The 18164-nt window shown below is 41.3% G+C and overlaps 1 protein-coding gene across 3 annotated transcripts in view; it reads right to left on the reverse strand.

Annotated features, from left to right (window-relative positions):
• CUNH20orf194 (chromosome unknown C20orf194 homolog) overlaps positions 1-18164 on the reverse strand; it is a 141554-nt gene that overhangs the window by 99714 nt on the left and 23676 nt on the right. For 2 of the 3 annotated variants that reach the window (XM_021712002.1, XM_008057407.2), the window contains exons 2-6: positions 13227-13306; positions 12090-12209; positions 8082-8206; positions 7283-7379; positions 5741-5847 (exon numbers count right to left, since the gene is read on the reverse strand). In XM_021712002.1, the coding sequence (XP_021567677.1) occupies positions 5741-5847; positions 7283-7379; positions 8082-8206; positions 12090-12209; positions 13227-13306 (529 nt within the window). Of the gene's footprint in view, positions 1-5740; positions 5848-7282; positions 7380-8081; positions 8207-12089; positions 12210-13226; positions 13307-18164 lie in introns of those variants that run through there. The other variant, XM_008057408.2, reaches the window with a different exon arrangement.

The following is an 18164-nucleotide window of genomic DNA, read 5'->3' on the forward strand; positions in this document are numbered from 1 at the left end:
GGGCTCAAGTGACCCTCTTGCCTCAGCTTCCCAAGTTGCTAAGACTACAGGCATGGGCCACCACAGCTGGCTTATTTAAAACAATTTTTTTTTTTAAGCGATAGCATTTTGCTATGTTACCCAAATTAGTATCAAACTCCTGGCCTCAAGCAATCCTTCTGCCTTGGTCTCCCAAAGTGCTGAGATTATAGGCATGAACCACCATATCCAGCTCCACTTAATTTTAGTTCTCTTGTTATTTCCCACCACATTTGTAATGACTTCCTCCACTGACGTCTTGAACCCCTCAAAGTCATCCGTGAGGGTTAGAATCAACTTCTAAACTCCTTTTAATTTTGATATTTTGACCTCCTCCTATGAATAATGAATGTTCTTATGGCATGTAGAATGATGAATCCTTTCCAGAAGGCTTTCAATTTGCTATGAAATTTGCACATATAGCCTTATAAAATGTATTTGTTAAACAATAAGACTTGAAAGTCAAAATTTCTCCTTGATCCATGGGAGGCAGAATGGATGCTGTATTAACAGGCATGAAAACAATATTAATTTCCTTGTACATCTCCATCACAGCTCTTGGGTATCTAGGTGTACTGTCGGTGAGCAGTAATATTTTAAAAGGAATCTCTTTTTCTGACCAGAGGTCTCAACAGTAGCCTTAAAATATACAGCAAACCATGCTAAAAACATATGTACTGTCATCCAGGCTTTGTTGTTCCATTTATAGATCACAGAAAAGATTTAGCATAATTCTTAAGGATCCTAGGATTTCCAGAATGGTAGATGAGCACTGGCTTCAACTTAAAGTCATCAGCTGCATTAGTCCCTAACAAGAGGGGTCAGTCTGTCCTTTGAAACTTTGAAGCTAGGCATTAACTTGTATGTATGAAAGTCCTAGATGGTATCTTCTTCCTATATAAGGCTGTTTCATCTGCATTGAAAATCCATTGTTTAGTGCAGCCACTTTCATCAATTAACTGAGTGAACTAGATCTTCTTAATAACTTGCTGCATCTTCTACATCAGTATTCGCTGCTTCAGCTTGTGCTTTTATGTTATGAAGACAGCTTCTTTCCTTAAACCAACTTCTCAAAATTTTTTTCTGCAGCTTTCTCGCCTCTTTTAGCCTTCACAGAATTGAAGAGAGTTAGGGCCTTGCTCTAGATTAGGCTTTGGCTTAAGGGAATGTTGTGGCTGGTTTGACTATTTATTCAGATCGCTTAAACTTTTCCCATATTAGCAATAAGGCTGCTCTGCTTTCTTATTATGTGGGTGTTCACCGGAGTAACTTTTAATTTCTTTCAAGAACTTTTCCTTTGCATTTACAACTTGGCTAACTGGCGCAAGATGCCTAGCTTTTGGCCTATCTTAGTTTTCTTTAAGTCGGGATCTCACTCTGTCATCCAGGCTAGAGGGCAGTGGCACGATCACAGCTCACTACAGCCTCAACTTCTGGGTTCAGGCAATCCTTCCGCCTCAGCCTCCCAAGTAGCTGGGACTGCAGGTGCACACCATCATGCCTGGCTAATTTTTAAATTTTTTTTTAGAGACGAGGTCTCACTATGTTGCCTAAGCTCCTGAGCTCCAACAATCCTCTCACCTTGGCCTCTTACAGTGCTGGGATTACAGGCGTGAGCCATTGCATTCAACCCTATCTTAGCTTTTGACACGCTTCCCTCACTTGGCTTTTGATTTAAAGAGAAGTATGACTTTTCCTTTCCCCTGAGCACTGAGAAGCCACTGTAGAGTTATTAAGGGACCCAATTTCAATATTGTTGTGTCTCAGGCAATAGGGAAGTCTGAGGAAAGTCAGGGAAACAGCTGATTGGTGGAATAGTCAACACACACAACACATCGATTAAGTTCATCATCTTAAATGGCATGGCTTGTGGCACCCCAAAACAATTCCAACGGTAACACCATAGATCACTGATCACAGATCACCATCACAGATATAATAATAATGAAAAAATGTGAAATATTGTGAGGATTACCAAAATGTGACACAGAACATGAAGTGAGCACATGCTGGCACCAACAGACTTGCTGGATGCAGGGTTACCACAAACCTTCAATTTGTAAAATACGCAATATCTGCAAAGTGCAGGAAAGCAAAGCACCATAACGTAAGGTATGCCTGTATGTGTTTTTCTATCTAACTGGTCAGAACAGACACTATTCTCAGTCCCAAGCCCATGTCAGGTATTGTTCTTGAATCCTTTCAGAAAGGCTTACCCCTCGACCTTGGAAGTTATTGCACAAGTGACTGCATTAATCAATATTCTGCTAAATACTCAGGGTGGTGGCAGGGGAATCTCTACAGATCTTGGGAAACTGCATAGTTCTCCCCTCTTTAGCACTCCAGCTCCCTCGGTCTCCCCAGACTCTCAGCTGCATCTCCTAATTCAGGGGTACACTGGGTTCCACCTGGATAGCTCCCTCCCTGTGCCATGGTCTGGGAACTTTCTCAAAGTAGTAAGCTAGTGCACTCAGGGGGCTCACCTTGTTTGCTTCTATAATCTCAGGGAATCACTATTCCTCATTGCCTGAGGCCTAGTTTCTTGAAATCCATTGTTTCATGTATTTTGTTTGTGGTTGGGTTTTTGTTTTGAGGGGATTTATTGGTTGTTTTGGGAAGAGAAATCTAGTTCTTGTTGTCTTATTGTAGTGACTTTTTTCTTCCTGAAAGCTTTTTAAGATATTATTTTATCCTTAGTGTTCAAAAAGCCACAGTTAGATTCAAAATTTTTTTCCTTCCCATTCACACTGGTTAATGGTATTTAATTTAAAAGTTTTTACTTCTCCTTATGATTGGAAATATGTATTTACTTACTTTTAAAATTTCCTTCCTTGTGATATCTCTGCCTTCTTTTTCTGGAAATTCTACTTGTTGGAGAGTAGACTTCTTAGGTTAGTCTTTAAACATTTATATTTTAGAGTTTAACTCTAAAAGTTAAAGTCTTTTAACTTTTTTCTCATACTTTCTAGCTACTTGATGTTTTCAGTCTATATTTTAAAGGATTTTCCTAACTTTACCTCTCAGCTCCTTTATTGTTCTTGTCAATTATAATTTCCTTGAGCTCTTATTTTCCATACATTCATTTATTAAACTATATGCTTGTTCTATAATTGCCAAATTATAGAACATTCTAAAAGAATGTGTCTTACGTTTTTTCTTTTATACCTTAAATTATCTGTGAGGCCTTAATGAAATGATATTGAAAAAATTTTTTTTAAATCTTTTTGAGTTACAGGTGTTTAATCAAATGTCTGGTGATCTTTGATTTCCTCTTCATATTTTCTCTCTCTGTCGCCCAGGCTGGAGTACAGTGACACTTTCATAGCTACCGCAGCCTCTACCTGCTGGGCTCAGGTGATCCTTCTGCCACAACAGTTCAAGTAGCTGGAACCATACATGTGTGCCACCACACTGGCTAATTTTTTTGATTTATTGTAGAGACCAGGTTTTGCTAAGTTGCCCAGGTTGGTCTTGAAAACCTGGGTTCAGGTAATCCTCTCACCTCAGCCTCCCAAAGTGCTGGGATTACAGGCGTGAGTCACTGCACCCAGTTCCTGTTCGTATTTTCAAATGAAGCAATGGGAAGGTTGACTGGAAGCTTTATGGTCTCAGCACAGCTTATCAACTACCTAGACACTTTTTTCTTGAGAGCAGGCAGGCAGGAGACTCTTATGCCCTTATATTCTAAATGCCAAAATGTGAAGAGCTTTTCTCTCAGGCAACAAAAACTACATTAGCCAATGGAATCTGTCTTACCTTGTGTTTCAGTTTTTTTAAAGAATCTCCACCCACCTCTGTTCTTTGTTTTGCTAGGGTGGAGATGGCATTTGATAAATGCCTGGTGGCTTATCACTCTTGTGGGGAGAGGAGGGTGGCAGAGGGAGGTGCAGACTATTACAAGACAATCTTCAATTAATTTCTTCACTACAATATAATCAATTTCCATTCTCTGTATTCCATTTTATCATCTTCTTCCTTATTGATTTAATCTATTTGGCCCTGTTCTCTGTATTCTGGAATAGCTTTTCAAATTTGTTAACTGATTAGATTTTTGGAATGTATTAAATCTGATTTCTATTTTTTTTTTTTTTTGAGTCAGAGTCTCACTCTGTCACCCAGGCTAGAGTGCAGTGGCACGCTTATGGCCACTGCAATCTCGAGATGCTGGGTCCAGGAGATCCTTCTGCTTCAGCCCTCCAAGTACCTGCAACTGCAGGTGTGTGCCACCATGCCTGGCTAATTTTATTTTATTTATTTATTTATTTATTTATTTATTTATTTATTGTAGAGGCAAAGTCTCGAACCTGTGGGCTCAGGCAATCCTCTAGCCTCCACCTACCAAAATGCTGGGATTATAGGCATCAGCCACCGCACCCAACTTCTATTTTTTAAAGCAAATTTTCACTGTACTAATCAATTTTGAGGCATCTTACAATCTTTTCTTATATGTCATCCATCTCCTTTTTCAATTCTGATTGCTCACCTGCTATATCTCATTTCTCTTTTTATAAACTTTGTTCTTTTTAAATTTTTAATTATGACCATATTTTTTAGAGACAGGGTCTTGCTCTGTAACCAGGCTGGAGTGTAGTGGTACAATCATAGCTCAAGAGGGTCTTGCTCTGTACCTAGGCTGGAGTGCAGTGGTGCAATCAAAGCTCACTACAGCCCTGAACTCCTGGGCTCCAGTGATCCTCCCACCTCAGATTCCCAAAGTGTTGGGATTGGTACAAGCCAACGCATCTGGCCTGAAGAGTAATTAACGTGAGAATACTATGGTTTGGAAGCAGAAAAAGTAGAGTTGAAGTGGCAAGCTAGCTTCCCTTCAGCCCTACAACCCATGCTGCCTCACTTTAGAGGTGTGATGTGGTTCTATCAGACAGGCCTCCACTCATTTCCTAGAGACAATGGTACTTATCAGAAGGAGGGGCTAGAATTAGTTCTGTGCCTTGCTTCTAAAGGTCTCACTGATTCTCTTCCTTATAGAATGTCCCATTTTCTAGCATAATAATACTGCTCCTTTCTGGTTTCCTGCACTGAGACGAGTCTTTTCAGTGGGATTGCATGGATGCTCACGGTCGTGCTGCTAACCTACTATGCCATCCTCCCTATCTGTATTCCAGATGACCCCGTCTCCTACACATACTCATTAATTCACTTAACAAATACTTATTGGTCATCTCCTAGATGCAAGAAACAGTGAAATAAAAGACACTGTCCCTACCACAAAAGTTAATCATTTTATTCTTCCAGTACATTTTACTTATACACCTTCTGCACAGTCCCTTTCACTGCTCTTGAATAGTTCTCAAATTTCATAAATTTCTGAGATACCGACAACAAAAGCATCTGTTCTTGTATTTAAGGAGCTTTCAGTCTAGAGATGGGGTGGGCAGGGTGAGTGTGACAAATGTGTAATAAAGGACAATAAAAGCTATAAGAGGAGTCAGTTCAGGGCTTAAGAAGAACAGTTAACTCAGAATGGGGAAAGGAAAAGATGGATAAAGAGGAACTCCAAGAAGAGAGGACATGGGAGCTCAGTTGGGGACTACCCTTAAGCAGCAACTGTTTTCTACTTCAAGTCTTCTATCTTGTTCCAAGCACTTGGGAGGTAACTGCCAGCTTTTCAGAGTGTGATAATAATGCACACCCACATGATGGGCTCTTCATAAAAACAGTCCAGTGGCAGACAAAAAACAGGCATACTGTTTTCCATACATACCTCATATTTCATGGTAAAAAATCCATCCCCTCCAATGCCCTCAAGGGCAAAGGCTTGTACAATTGGCCACTTCTCCACCACAAACATATCAAATATCTGCAAGTGACCTAGAGGAATCAAATATAAGCACATATCAAATACCGTGCTGGATATGAGAGTCTAAACCTGATCTAATGTGGTTAAACAGGCATCATTTCTCACATGGTCACCAGAGCCTCAGGTAGCAAAATATTCAACAGAAAAAATGGTTAGACATTGAAACAAAAACACAAAATGAAAGCCAAGGAAAATTCAAACCATTAACAAGTTATATAAGTTTTTTCTCTACAGAATAGTTTCACATTCTGGTTTCTTAAGTAAAGAAAAAATAGTCTATTACAACTGACTTGCATCATTTAGTGAGAATAACTACTAACAGATCCAAACTTGGCTCCTCTCCCTTAAGAAACATAGCCAATCAACTTCCTCAAGGAAAAACTATCATATCAAAAATTTTATTTTCTTGTAACAATAGTTTCAATGTATAAGGTTTTGTTGTTGTTACAATATAAGCACTGCTAAACTGGTTGATTTTTCCCCTGTACTTTACACATCATTTTTTAACATGTCAGTGTATTTTTTTTTTTTTTTAGTTGGAGTCTCACTCGGTTGACCAGACTGGAGTGCAGTGGCCGCTCCCAGCCACCGCAGCCTTGAACTGCTGGGCTCCGGCGATCTTTCCACCTCAGCCTTCCAAGTAGCCAGAATTACAGGTATGCGCTGCCACGCCCGGCTGACTTTTCAATTTATTGTAGAGATGAGGTCTCGCTGCCCAGGCGGGTCTCGAACCCATGGGCTCAGGTAATCCACTCACCTCAGCCTCCCAAAGGCGCGGAATTACAGGCTGGGCCACTGAGCCCGGCTATTTTTTAACAGCTATCCAAATTATTATTCTTATTACCAAGAAGCCCCACATCTACATTCTTTGTACAGTAAGTGATACAGACTACATGTCAATTATGCTAAATTCTGTTATCAGTTCTTCTACCTAACTATAGGTAGCTTGCTGTGTTGCTGCAGAAACTTCACAGTTATGAATACAAGCTTGGAGCTGGGCTCGGTGGCTCAGCCTGTAATCCCGCGCTTTGGGAGGCTGAGGTGAGTGGATTGCCTGAACTCGCAGGTTCGAGATCTGCCTGGGCAACTTGGTGAGACCTCATCTCTATAATAAATAAAAAAATTAGCCGGGCGTGGTAGTGCGCGCCTGTAGTTCCAGCTACTTGGAAGGCTGAAGCGGAAGCCTTGCCATAGTCCAGCAGGTCAAGGCTGCAGTGACTGGGAGCAGCCACTGCACTCCAGTCTGGGTGATAGTGAGATTCCAACTCAAAAAAAAGAATACAAACTTGCACAGAAAGTCCTCAAATTTATATCTGCTCGATCCTTTAATAAAAATAGATCAAAGGGTTTCCCAGCTGAATACCTCCAATGAAAGGAGAAGTAGGCACATTTGATTCACACACCATCCAAGCAAGGTTCTAAGATGACTTGCTGTCAGATACTCACCTTGAGAGCTGTAAGGAATGCCAATTCTACTACAGTCTCGAACCATATCCACAAAGCTGGCAATTTTAAATTCTTCTGCAGCTTCTTCATCTTCATACTGAAGAGGGAAATTAAAAGAAAAACAGTCTTGATGAGACATCATGCAAAGTCTGTCCATTTTGTCAATAAGTTGTCCCAAATTGACATTTATAGATAACTGTACCCAAGGGGGTGCTTCCAAAGCCAACCGTTTACATTTGTTGGTCAGAAATACTTGTCATTCCTTTATCTCATATTACACATAAAAATCAACTCAAAATGGATCAGAAGACCTAAATCCAAGAGACAAAGCTTTCCCCCCACCCCCCAAATCCCCCAAACACTCACATAGAAAAAAGGATCCCTGACCAATACGGGGTCACAACTTCCAAGGACTCCTAAATCTCAAATCAAATTTGATTTCCAGCCAAACCCTTGAAAAGGGACCAAAGGAAGAGAGAAACATATACCAAGAAATCCAAATACAAGCTTAAAAAGTTTTCCCAGGGTTGTGCTTAGGCACTGACCCTCTGAGAGCCAAGGCTCCAGCTGGTGATCAAGAAGGAGGACAGGAAGGTAGCCCCCTTTTGTCCCCTCAGGCATACAGTTTATCTATTACGTAGCCTCATAATGAAATACAAAACTTTCCACTTCAAACCAATAACCTTTTCTGTATAACCATGCTCTGCAATTTGTTTCAGGGGCCTCCTGTTCCAGATCAACACTTTCCTTAAAGAATACTAGATTATCTCTGACCACCTATTCTATCTTTTCTCCTCACCTCATTTTCAGTCATGCAGTGGAAATGCAGATTTCTCCAATGTGCCACATAGGGTAAAAGATAGCGATAGTTTACAGGATTACAGTACAGATGGACACTATCCGATTTAATCAATATAATTACATCTGTAAGAAAAAATCAAAACAGAAGGTTGTCAAAGGCATTTTTGTGAGATATTTTCTGCCCACTTAATTAGTAAAAGCAGAGACAAAATAACAAAACTCTAAACTAAAAATTATTTAATTAGGCAATATGCTTCAAAGTGACAAAGAGAACTTTCAAGTGCTGACAGCAAGAACTTCCAAATCCCCATGCAATGCTCCTACCACTATGGCCTTCTAGGTATGGCAATGCAGGTGCAGAATAAGTCAAAAGAACAACCTCCATTTACTAAGGAATGGAGTTTATATAGTCACATCTGTGGTACTAAACATGGCCATGTTCTTCACTGCAGAGATGAACACCAAATAGAAATCCTACAATCTAAAGCTACTGAGGCAGGAAAACAGCACCAAATACTAGTTCTCCCTCAGACATCAGTGTCTAAAGCACTTGGCTCATCTGGCTCAAGGCAACTGTGGATCTAAGGACACTGCCTGTCAGCTTTAGGAGAGTTACCATGGGGGAAGGTGAACCTTGTATACAGGAAAGGCTGGGAGGAAGGAAGCAGAGGCAAGCGGAAAGAGGTCTGTAAATAGATTAGCAGCTCACAGATTTAAGAAATAGCCATCAACATTGGCGGGTCAAGTAAATAAAGCAATCCCAAGGGTGCAAATAAATCCAGGTAAACAGAAAAGCCATGGAATGCGGCAGGAATATTAAAGCAGTTTGACCACTGAGAACAAAAGTAGTCACACTTCCAAAAGAAAATCAGAGGCTCCATTCTATAGCACCTCAGAAACCAGAGCCATCAGGCCTCACTCTAACAAGATGAAACTAGAAGTAGCTGGAGATGAGAAGGCACAGGCATGGGGACGGGGAGGGAATACCTGATGCAGCAGGTATCCGGCAATGCTGACACAGTAATACAGTGTGAAAGACCAGACTTTATGAAAACATAGTGTAAGCCCTATAAATACCGACCACAGCTGACCACACAGCTGAGAGGCCTCCTAAAATAAAGTTTCATGATTCTGGCCTTTTAAGTCACTCTGAGCTTCACACCTGGCCAAGTCCAGAGTGCTTCATGGAACCCAGTATGCAGCAGCCTCTTCACCATTGACTCTCTAGAGTCAAAGAGTAGCAAAGATTGGGAAGGGTGGCTCCCTTTCATCTCTCAGTATATGAGTCTTCTTCACACCCTCCCTCCATAGAGCCCTGTCCTGAATCATTTGTAGACCACCTGCTGAGGCCACACTATTAAGAGTTTGATGTCACTTGGAGAGACTGAGGGCTTCTGGTATATATTATACTTACACTAAAGTATTAACATACCTTAAAAAAGAACAAAATCATGAATTTCGCAGCAACCTGGATGGAACTAGAGTCTATAATACTGAGTGACCTCTCACAGAAACAAAGATCTGAGTATCACATGTTCTCACTCATATAATGGACCCTGAACATCCAATGTAATACTATAAGAAAATGACTGACGGTACTGGGAAACTATAGGGGGGGAGGGGGATGGGATTAACAGTAGCAAATATCTGTCTGGGGATGGGAAAACACCTCTTATCAACAGGGTGCCTGAATGAAACGTAATTGTACACCTAACCCTTAACTGTACCCCACAAAATCATAATAAAAAATATTGATTTAAAAAAAAAAAAGAATTAGGATCCCAATTAAAGACATAACACAATAACTACTAAACCTAACTAAGCATTCTCAAAATCTCTTAGAATTCAGATGTTATCACTATGAATAAAAGTTTCACAGAGTATACAGTCAGGTGAAAGAAGAAAGCATATGAGAATGAGATGAATATGTAAACTCTTTTTAAAAAGGTTCTTTTAAAAATAAATCCTGGCCAGGTGTGGTGGCTCATGCCTGTAATTCAAGCACTTTGGAGGACAAGGAGAGAGGACTGCTTGAGCCCAGGAGTTCGAGACCAGCCTAGGCAACATAGCAAGACCTTGTTCTCTATAGAAATCAAAATCAGAGCCGGGCTCAGTGGCTCAGCCTGTAATCCCGCGCCTTTGGGAGGCTGAGGTGAGTGGATTGCCTGAGCCCGCGGGTTCGAGACCCACCTGGGCAGCGAGACCTCATCTCTACAATAAATCAAAAAATTAGTTGGGCATGGTAGTGTGCACCTGTAATCCCAGCTGCTTGGAAGGCTGAGGAGGAAGGATCTCCAGAGCCCAGCAGGTCGAGGCTGCGGTGGCCTAGAGTGGCTACTGCACTCCAGTCTGGGTGACAGAGTGAGACTCCAACTCAAAAAAAAAAAAAAAATTAGCCAGGCGTGATGGCATGCACCTGTAATCCCAGCTGCTCAGGAGGCTGAGCCCAGGAGGCTGAGCCCAGGAGGCTGAGGCTGTGGTGAGTTGTGATAGTGCAGTTTAGCCTGGGTGAAAGTGAGAGTTTAACTCAAAAAAAAATAAAATAAAAACAAATTCCTCACATTGGCCTTTCTCCTTCTCATACAGAGATCAAAATGCAGAAATGTGGTGATCTCAGCTTTCTTACTACTTGGGTTTAAAAAATGAATTTATTAATTTTTAGGAAAATGCTCATTTCCCAAGTACCCACTGTGCTAGGTGAAAAGATAAAAACAAAGGTAAGCAAAAAAGGACACCTCTGAGAATTTAAACTATTTCCTTAATTTCAGTACTGTAATGTCCTTAGCATCCTTGGCTGCAGTGAAATGTGAGGCTGGTATTAGCTGCCAAGATCAATTTTTTTCAAACCAGCAGATATCATACATATTAAGGAAAAAAATGTTGAAATTGAAATCTGAAACCAAATTTGAATTGAAAAAAGTTAACAGAAAGGACCATTTCAGTCTACTCTTTTTGCACTTCCTAATAAAAAGGAAAGCTTTAATTAATCTAGAAAGATAAACACTATTAAGGACATTACCACAGAAGAATTTTCATACATACTGTGTCAGAGTTTCTCAACCTTGGCAGTACTGACAATTTAGATCAGCTAATTCTTTGCTGTAGGGCTTGTCCTCTGCGTTGCAGAAGGGTTAGCATGTCCCTGCCCAGTTTTGACAATCAAAAACATCTTCAGACATTGCTAAATGTCCCCCTGGGGGATAAAACTGCCCCCAGTTGAGAACCACTACATTGGAGCCACAGTAATATTATTCCACATCAGATGTTTCTTTTCATGTCTCCCTGGCTGCCTCACAAGAGCTGTTTGTCTCTTGTCCAGTTTTATTTGCCCAGTCCTGTGTCTCCTGACCCATCTGGCAGACAAGTCACGATGCTAAATATGTGATATCAGAGATGGCTCCTGGGCAACAGCCCACAGCAGCAGCAACACAGGCAGAGTGTCTCAGCGCTGAGGCAAGGGGGATGTAAACAGAAAGGCTGCATTGTAGTCACAGGCATCGTCATGAATTAAAGTCACACAGAAAACAATTCCCAAAGACAGCAGGACAAAGAACCTTTGTTCTTCAGCTGATGATCCATAAGAAGTCCTCCTTGGAGGAGCAGCCCGTAGGCCCATCCTTACCTCACAGCTGAAGGTGATTTCCCAGGACATCAGCACATAATCTGAACCTTCAGTGTGTACAGGCAGTGAGCAATTAAGAGAAAAACTAGTACTTTGCCAAGATAAAATAAAGCCAAACACTGATATTTACTTGTTTTCCTAAAGTTGAATTACCCAGTAAATATATTCTGAAAACTACTTGTTGCTAGGTGACCAACAGGAACATATTAACATATTAGCAAAGAAGATATGCTATTTTTCATTCTTAAAAAGGCAAAAATTTACTGGGGCTTTGGGCTATTTTAAATTTGATTGTATTTTTCCACTAAAAGACCATGAAACAAGGATTCAAAGAAATAAACCACTCGCTCTTCTCTCACACAAAGTTTACTGATTCATACTTACCATCTAGAACTTCTTCAGAAAATCCTGTTTTCTCAAAATCGCTGGTATTCTGATTGTACAAACCAAACAGAAGATAATTTGCCAGCTCTCTGCAGCCTTCATTGTACCTGCTATCGATTCCTGCAAAGCAAAGAAGGCTCTGATCAGCTGTATTGTACTGCAAAGAGCAAATGAGCCCCAGTAATTTGCCCCTGCAAAGGAAAACCCTGACGGTCAAGTTAAAGGCAACCACTCAGACCAGTTTGTGCCAGAAGCCAAGCTAAGTAACTCTCTGTGAAAGAATCAGGCCTCAGCATCAAGTACTATTACTTGGATTCCAATATCTATATAGCTGAGACAATTGAACCGCACAGATTACTGAGGATCTAATTTCTGAAAAGCAATTCCTGATGACAGAAGGAATCAGAAATATAGTCCAAGTCCTTCCATGACTCATTAAAGATCTTGGAATATTTTCAGTTGGCCCAGGAATAGAGGTCAGAAAAATATTCCACTTCTCAAAGAGATCTTTATCAAAACATGCAGGATCAAACAAAGGCAGAGTAAGGTGGTTTAAAAAGAACCTAGTGATGTGAAGAAGAGGACAAGTGAATGGAACCACAAACACCATCATTTCACAAATATGAGGCTCAAAGCCTAACACTGTTCTGGATGCTGGGATGCAGTGATGAATGCCACAAATAACCTTCATGAAGCTTACAGTCTAGTGGGGCTGAATCAGAGACAAATAAAAAGGAAATTAAATGATATGGTCTTCACTACTGCCACTCAATCCTTCAAGTATATATACTACCTGATTTCTAGGTGTCTGTTAAGTCCCAGTACCATGGCTCTGGGCAAGAGGGAAGTGTCAATGACAGGAGGTAGCTGTCTGTGTGGAAGCTAAGAGGACAGGGTTATGGCCAGAAGGAGTTCCAAAAATGGTAACAGCTCCCTAGTTCACTGATATCTCATCCAACCTCATTAAAGCAGCAACAGATTTCAGGGAACAAGAGTCAGGAGAAGGAACTAGCTCATAGCTTATTTCACAATTATACTATTAACAATTGTAAAATAGTATACTATTAATATTCTTCCTGTGAATAAAAAAAGCCAAGTTGTCCCAGCACTGAGTCCCACTCTGTTAAAGGCACTGACCTAGGATGCAGAGGATCCCGTCGGGCTGAGACTTGCTGCTCTGGGTCAAGATTCTCTGAACCTGCCGGAGTCGGCTGCAGCTGCAACAAGAACAGAAAACAGTTCCCTGAGTGCCAGCACAGCCCCACAAGAAGAGCAGCATCCTGTATGAGAGTCCCACAATGGAGGCATGAGGAAGAGGAATGACTTTGCTAGGGGTGGAAATTGATTCTTGTCTGGTTCTGGTATCAGAACCATGAAATGAACTGGGAAGAGTCCCATCTCTTCTATTTTCTGGGAGAGACTGTGCAGATTGTACAGCCTTAATCTGGAGATTAAACCTGAACTGCTGATTATAAGTGGGTGGTCAGTGGCTCACTGGCTCAACAGATGGAGCAAAGGCTCTCTCACAGCCAATGCTAGACAGGATTGAGACTCAGCAGCTCACTGCAAGCCCTTCCAAAGCTTCTGATTTTTGAGAATTTTCAAAGAAGAGTTTCCACACCGACTGCCTACCTGTGGTCCCCATCAGTCTGTCTCAAAAACAAAAACAGACAAAACTCCCAAAATTGGTCTAAGGGTCTAAATAGCTCTAATTCTAAGAGAGCATCAGCAGAGAACTTGCTTCCATTTCTGTGCAGATCAATTATTCCTGTAGCCCTAGGGTACCCCCTTTCTCCCAAGCAAAGTGTTAGCCATTCTGTGACATTAATATTATTTCTAAGGACCCATTTCTCCCCATAATGACACCTCCTCCTTCCCAGCAGCCCCAGAAAGAGGTGCCCAATTTCCTGCTCAAGACTGTCCCTTCCACCTGATCTCCCCATCACCTCCAGGACCAGGATCTACCTCTCCTATTCATTCCCTAACACGCCTAGCTAATCCTTTCACTACAGCCAATATAGTCCCAGCCCTACCACATCATCATCAACTAAGATTCTCCATAAACTAACGACTCTAACAGTCAACCCTGACTTCTTCCCCTCCCCTTACTGAATCTGCTCCAGTACACTGCCCTACACTCACCCAAACAGTATTTCCAATCAAACAACACTACTTCTCTTTCCCAACTCCCCAAATTCCTTTTTCCTACTAGATCATTTTTGATGTTCCCATGCCCCAACTCATTCACTCCATGACTTAGTGGTCATTATCACTGTGTTTCATGAAGACTTTCACAATCTTTCATGTGAAACCAAAACTAGACAAAGATGGTACTAAAAAAAGAGAAAGGGAGAAACCTCCAAACCAGTATCTATCATGAATATAGATATAAACATCTTTTTCAAAATTAAGAGATGACCCTCTCTCTGTGGTGCCCAGGCGACACTCGAACTTCTGAGCACACTAAATCCTCCCTCTTCCCTGAATAGCTGGAATTACAGGTCTAATTACCATATCTGACTAATTTTTAAAAATTAATGTAGGCAGAGCGCTGTGGCTCAGCCTGTAATCCCAGCACTTTGGGAGGCCAAGGCAAGAGGACTGCCTGAGTCCTTGGGTTTGAGACCAGCCTGGACAACTTGGTGAGACCTCATCTCTACAATAAATCACGAAAACTAGCCGGGCATGGTGTTGTACATCTGTAATTCCAACTACTTGGAAGGCTGAGGTGGAAGGATCGCCTAAGCCCAGCAGGTTGAGGCTGCGGTGGCTGTGAACATGGCACTGGACTCCAGCCTGGGTGACAAGAGTGAGATTCCAACTCAAAAAAAAAAAAATTAAATGTAAACATCCTTAACAAAATATTAGCAAACAAAATTCAGCATCATACAAAAGGAATTTATACACCATGACCAAGTAGAGCTTATCCCAGGAATACACAAGGCTGGTTCATTATTCATAAATCAACCAGTATAATCCCTCATACTAGCAGGCTAATGAAGAAAAATCGCACAACCAAAAAACTGACACAGAAAAATCACTTGACAAAACTCAATGCCCAATCACAATAAAAACACTCAGAACTGATGGATATCTATCCCATTACACTACTTTGATCTTTACAAATTATATGAATGTACTCCAAAATATGTACATCTATTATGTATCAATTACTTAATTGAAGAAATAAAGCACTCAAAAAACTAGTAATATGTAGGTTTTCTCAACTTGATAAAGAATATCTTTTAAGCCGGGCTCAGTGGCTCAGCCTGCCTTTGGGAGGCTGAGGTGAGTGGATTGCCTGAGCCCGCGGGTTCGAGACCCGCCTGGGCAACTTGGCGAGACCTCATCTCTACAATAAATCAAAAAATGAGCCGGTCGTGGTAGCGCGCACCTGTAATTCTAGCTACTCGGTAGGCTGAGGCAGAAGGATCGCCGGAGCCCAGCAGGCGAGGCTGCGGTGGCCGGGAGCGGCCACTGCACTCCAGTCTGGGTGACAGAGTGAGACCCCAACCCAAAAAAAAAAAAAAAAAAAAAGAATATCTTTTAAAAGCCTACCAAAGTTTAAGATTACACATGATAAAAAATTGAATGTTTTTTCTCTAAAATGAGAAACAAGGCAAGATGTCTGCTCTCATCACTCCTATTTAACTTAATACTGGAAGTTCTAGCCAATAGAATAAGGAAAAAGAAGGAAATATAACTATAATAAGACATATAGGTTGAAAAGAAAGAAATAAAATTGTCCCTATCTATAGATGACATGATGATCCATGTAGGAAATCTCAAGGAATTTACAAAAATTCCTATAACTAGCAAGTAAGTTCAACAAAATCTCCAAATCAAGATCAACATATAAAAATCAACTGCAATTTTGTATAAAAGCAATGAACAGGCTGGACGTGGTGGCTCATGCCTATAGTAATCCCAGCACTTTGGAAAGCAGAAGCGAGAGGATTCCCTGTGTCCACAGGTTCGAGACCAGCCTGAGCAACTTGGCGAGACCTCATCTCTACAGTAAAAATCAAAAAATTAGCTGGGTGTGGTGGCGCATGCCTGTAGTTCCAGTTACTTGGACGGCTGAGATGGAAGGATCACCTGAGCTCAGCAAGTCGAGGCTGTGGTGGCCATGAGCATGCCACTGCACTCCAGCCTGGGTGACAGAGTGAGACTCTGACTCAACAAAAAAAAAAAAAAAAAAGGAAAAGAAAGTGGGAGAAATCAATTTACCTGATGTTAAGACTTATTATATAGCTAATGTAATCAAGACTGAGTGGTACTGGCTGAAGGATAGACACATAGATCACTGGAACAGAGTAGCCAGAAACAAACTCACACAAGTATAGCCAACTAATTTTTAACAAAGGTGCAAAAGCAATTCAATAAAAAAGGGCAGTCTTTTCAATAAATGGTGCTAAAGCAATTGCATATTCATAAGCAAAAACATGAACATCAACCCTATACCTTATAAAAATTAACTCAAAACAGGTCACAGATTTAAATGTAAAATTATAATATCTTTAGAAGAAAATATTTGAGACTTAGGGTTTGGTGAAGAATTCTTAGAGTTGACTCAAAAAAGAGTGATGTACTTTTAAAACTGGATAATTTAGACTTCATCAAAACTTTAAACTTTTTTTTTTTTTTTTGAGTTGTAGTCTCACTCCACCACCCAGGCTGGAGTGCAGTGGCACGCTCACGGCCACCCCATCATCGACCTGCTGGGTTCCAGCAATCCTTTCATCTTAGCCTTCCAAGTAGCCAGAAATATAGGCGCGCACTACCATGTCCGGTTAATTTTTTATTTATTGTGAAGATGAGGTCTCCCCAAGTTGCCTGGGCTGGTCTCGAACCCTCGGCCTCAGGCAAACCACTTGCCTCGGTCTCCCAAAGTGCTGGGATTATAGGCTGAGCCACCAAGCCCGGCCAACTTTAAACTTTGGCTCTATGAAAGCCTCTACTGAGGGAAAGAAAAAACAAACTACAGTCTAAGAGAAAGTATTTGCAAACAGCATATCTAAAAACAGGATCAGCTGGGCGCAGTAGCTCAAGCCTGTAATCCCAGCACTTTGGGAGGCCAAGGTGAGATTGCTTGAGCCCACAGGTTCAGGACCAGCCAGGGGAACATGGTGAGATCTCATCTCTACAAAAAAAAAAAAAAATTAGCTGGGCATGGTAGCTGAGGCAGAAGGATCACCTGAGTCAACGCTGGGGTGGCTGTGAGCACTGCACTGCAGTCTAGGCGATGGAGTGAGACTCCAACTCAAAAATAAATAAATAAATAAAAATTTTAAAAGGACCATATGGAAAACACATAAAGAACTCTTAAAACATCATTAGTGAATACAATCCTTAGAAAATGGGCAAAAGGTATGAAAAAACAATTCATTGAAGAGGATAAGAGCCGGGCTCAGTGGCTCAGCCTGTAATCCTGTGCCTTTGGTAGGCAGTGGATTGCCTGAGCCCGCGGGTTCGAGACCCGCCTGGGTAGTGAGACCTCATCTCTACAATAAATAAAAAAAACCAGCCGGGCGTGGTAGCGCATGCCTGTAATTCCAGCTACTTGGAAGGTTTAGGCAGAAGGATTGCCAGAGCCCAGCAGGTCGAGGCTGCAGTGACCGGGAGCGGCCACTGCACTTCAGTCTGGGCGACAAAGTAAGACTCCAACTCAAAAAAAAAAAAAGAAGAGGATATAGAGATGGCAGATAAACACATGACAACACACTGAACATCATTATCTATTAGAGAAATGCAAATTAAAGCCATTATGAGATATTATTACACATTACAATAGCTAAAATGAAAAATAGCAGCAATACCAAATGCTGTGAGGATTCAGAGAAACTGGATCACAATCAAAACAGCCCGCAATTGGTACAACAACAGGTATACAGACCAATGGAACATGATAGAGATTTTGGAAGCAAAACCTCAATTTCTCAACCAACTCATTTTCAACAAAGCCTCCACCAACAACTACTGGGGAGTGGAGAATCTATTCAGTAAATGGTGCTGGGAAAACTGGCTGACCACATGCAGAATATTGAAACAGGACCCCTACCTATCACCATACAC

The sequence above is a fragment of the Carlito syrichta genome, unplaced genomic scaffold (assembly GCF_000164805.1).
Source record: "Carlito syrichta isolate Samal-C Ts95f unplaced genomic scaffold, Tarsius_syrichta-2.0.1 Scaffold303007, whole genome shotgun sequence".
In the NCBI taxonomy this organism is placed as follows: domain Eukaryota; kingdom Metazoa; phylum Chordata; class Mammalia; order Primates; family Tarsiidae; genus Carlito; species Carlito syrichta.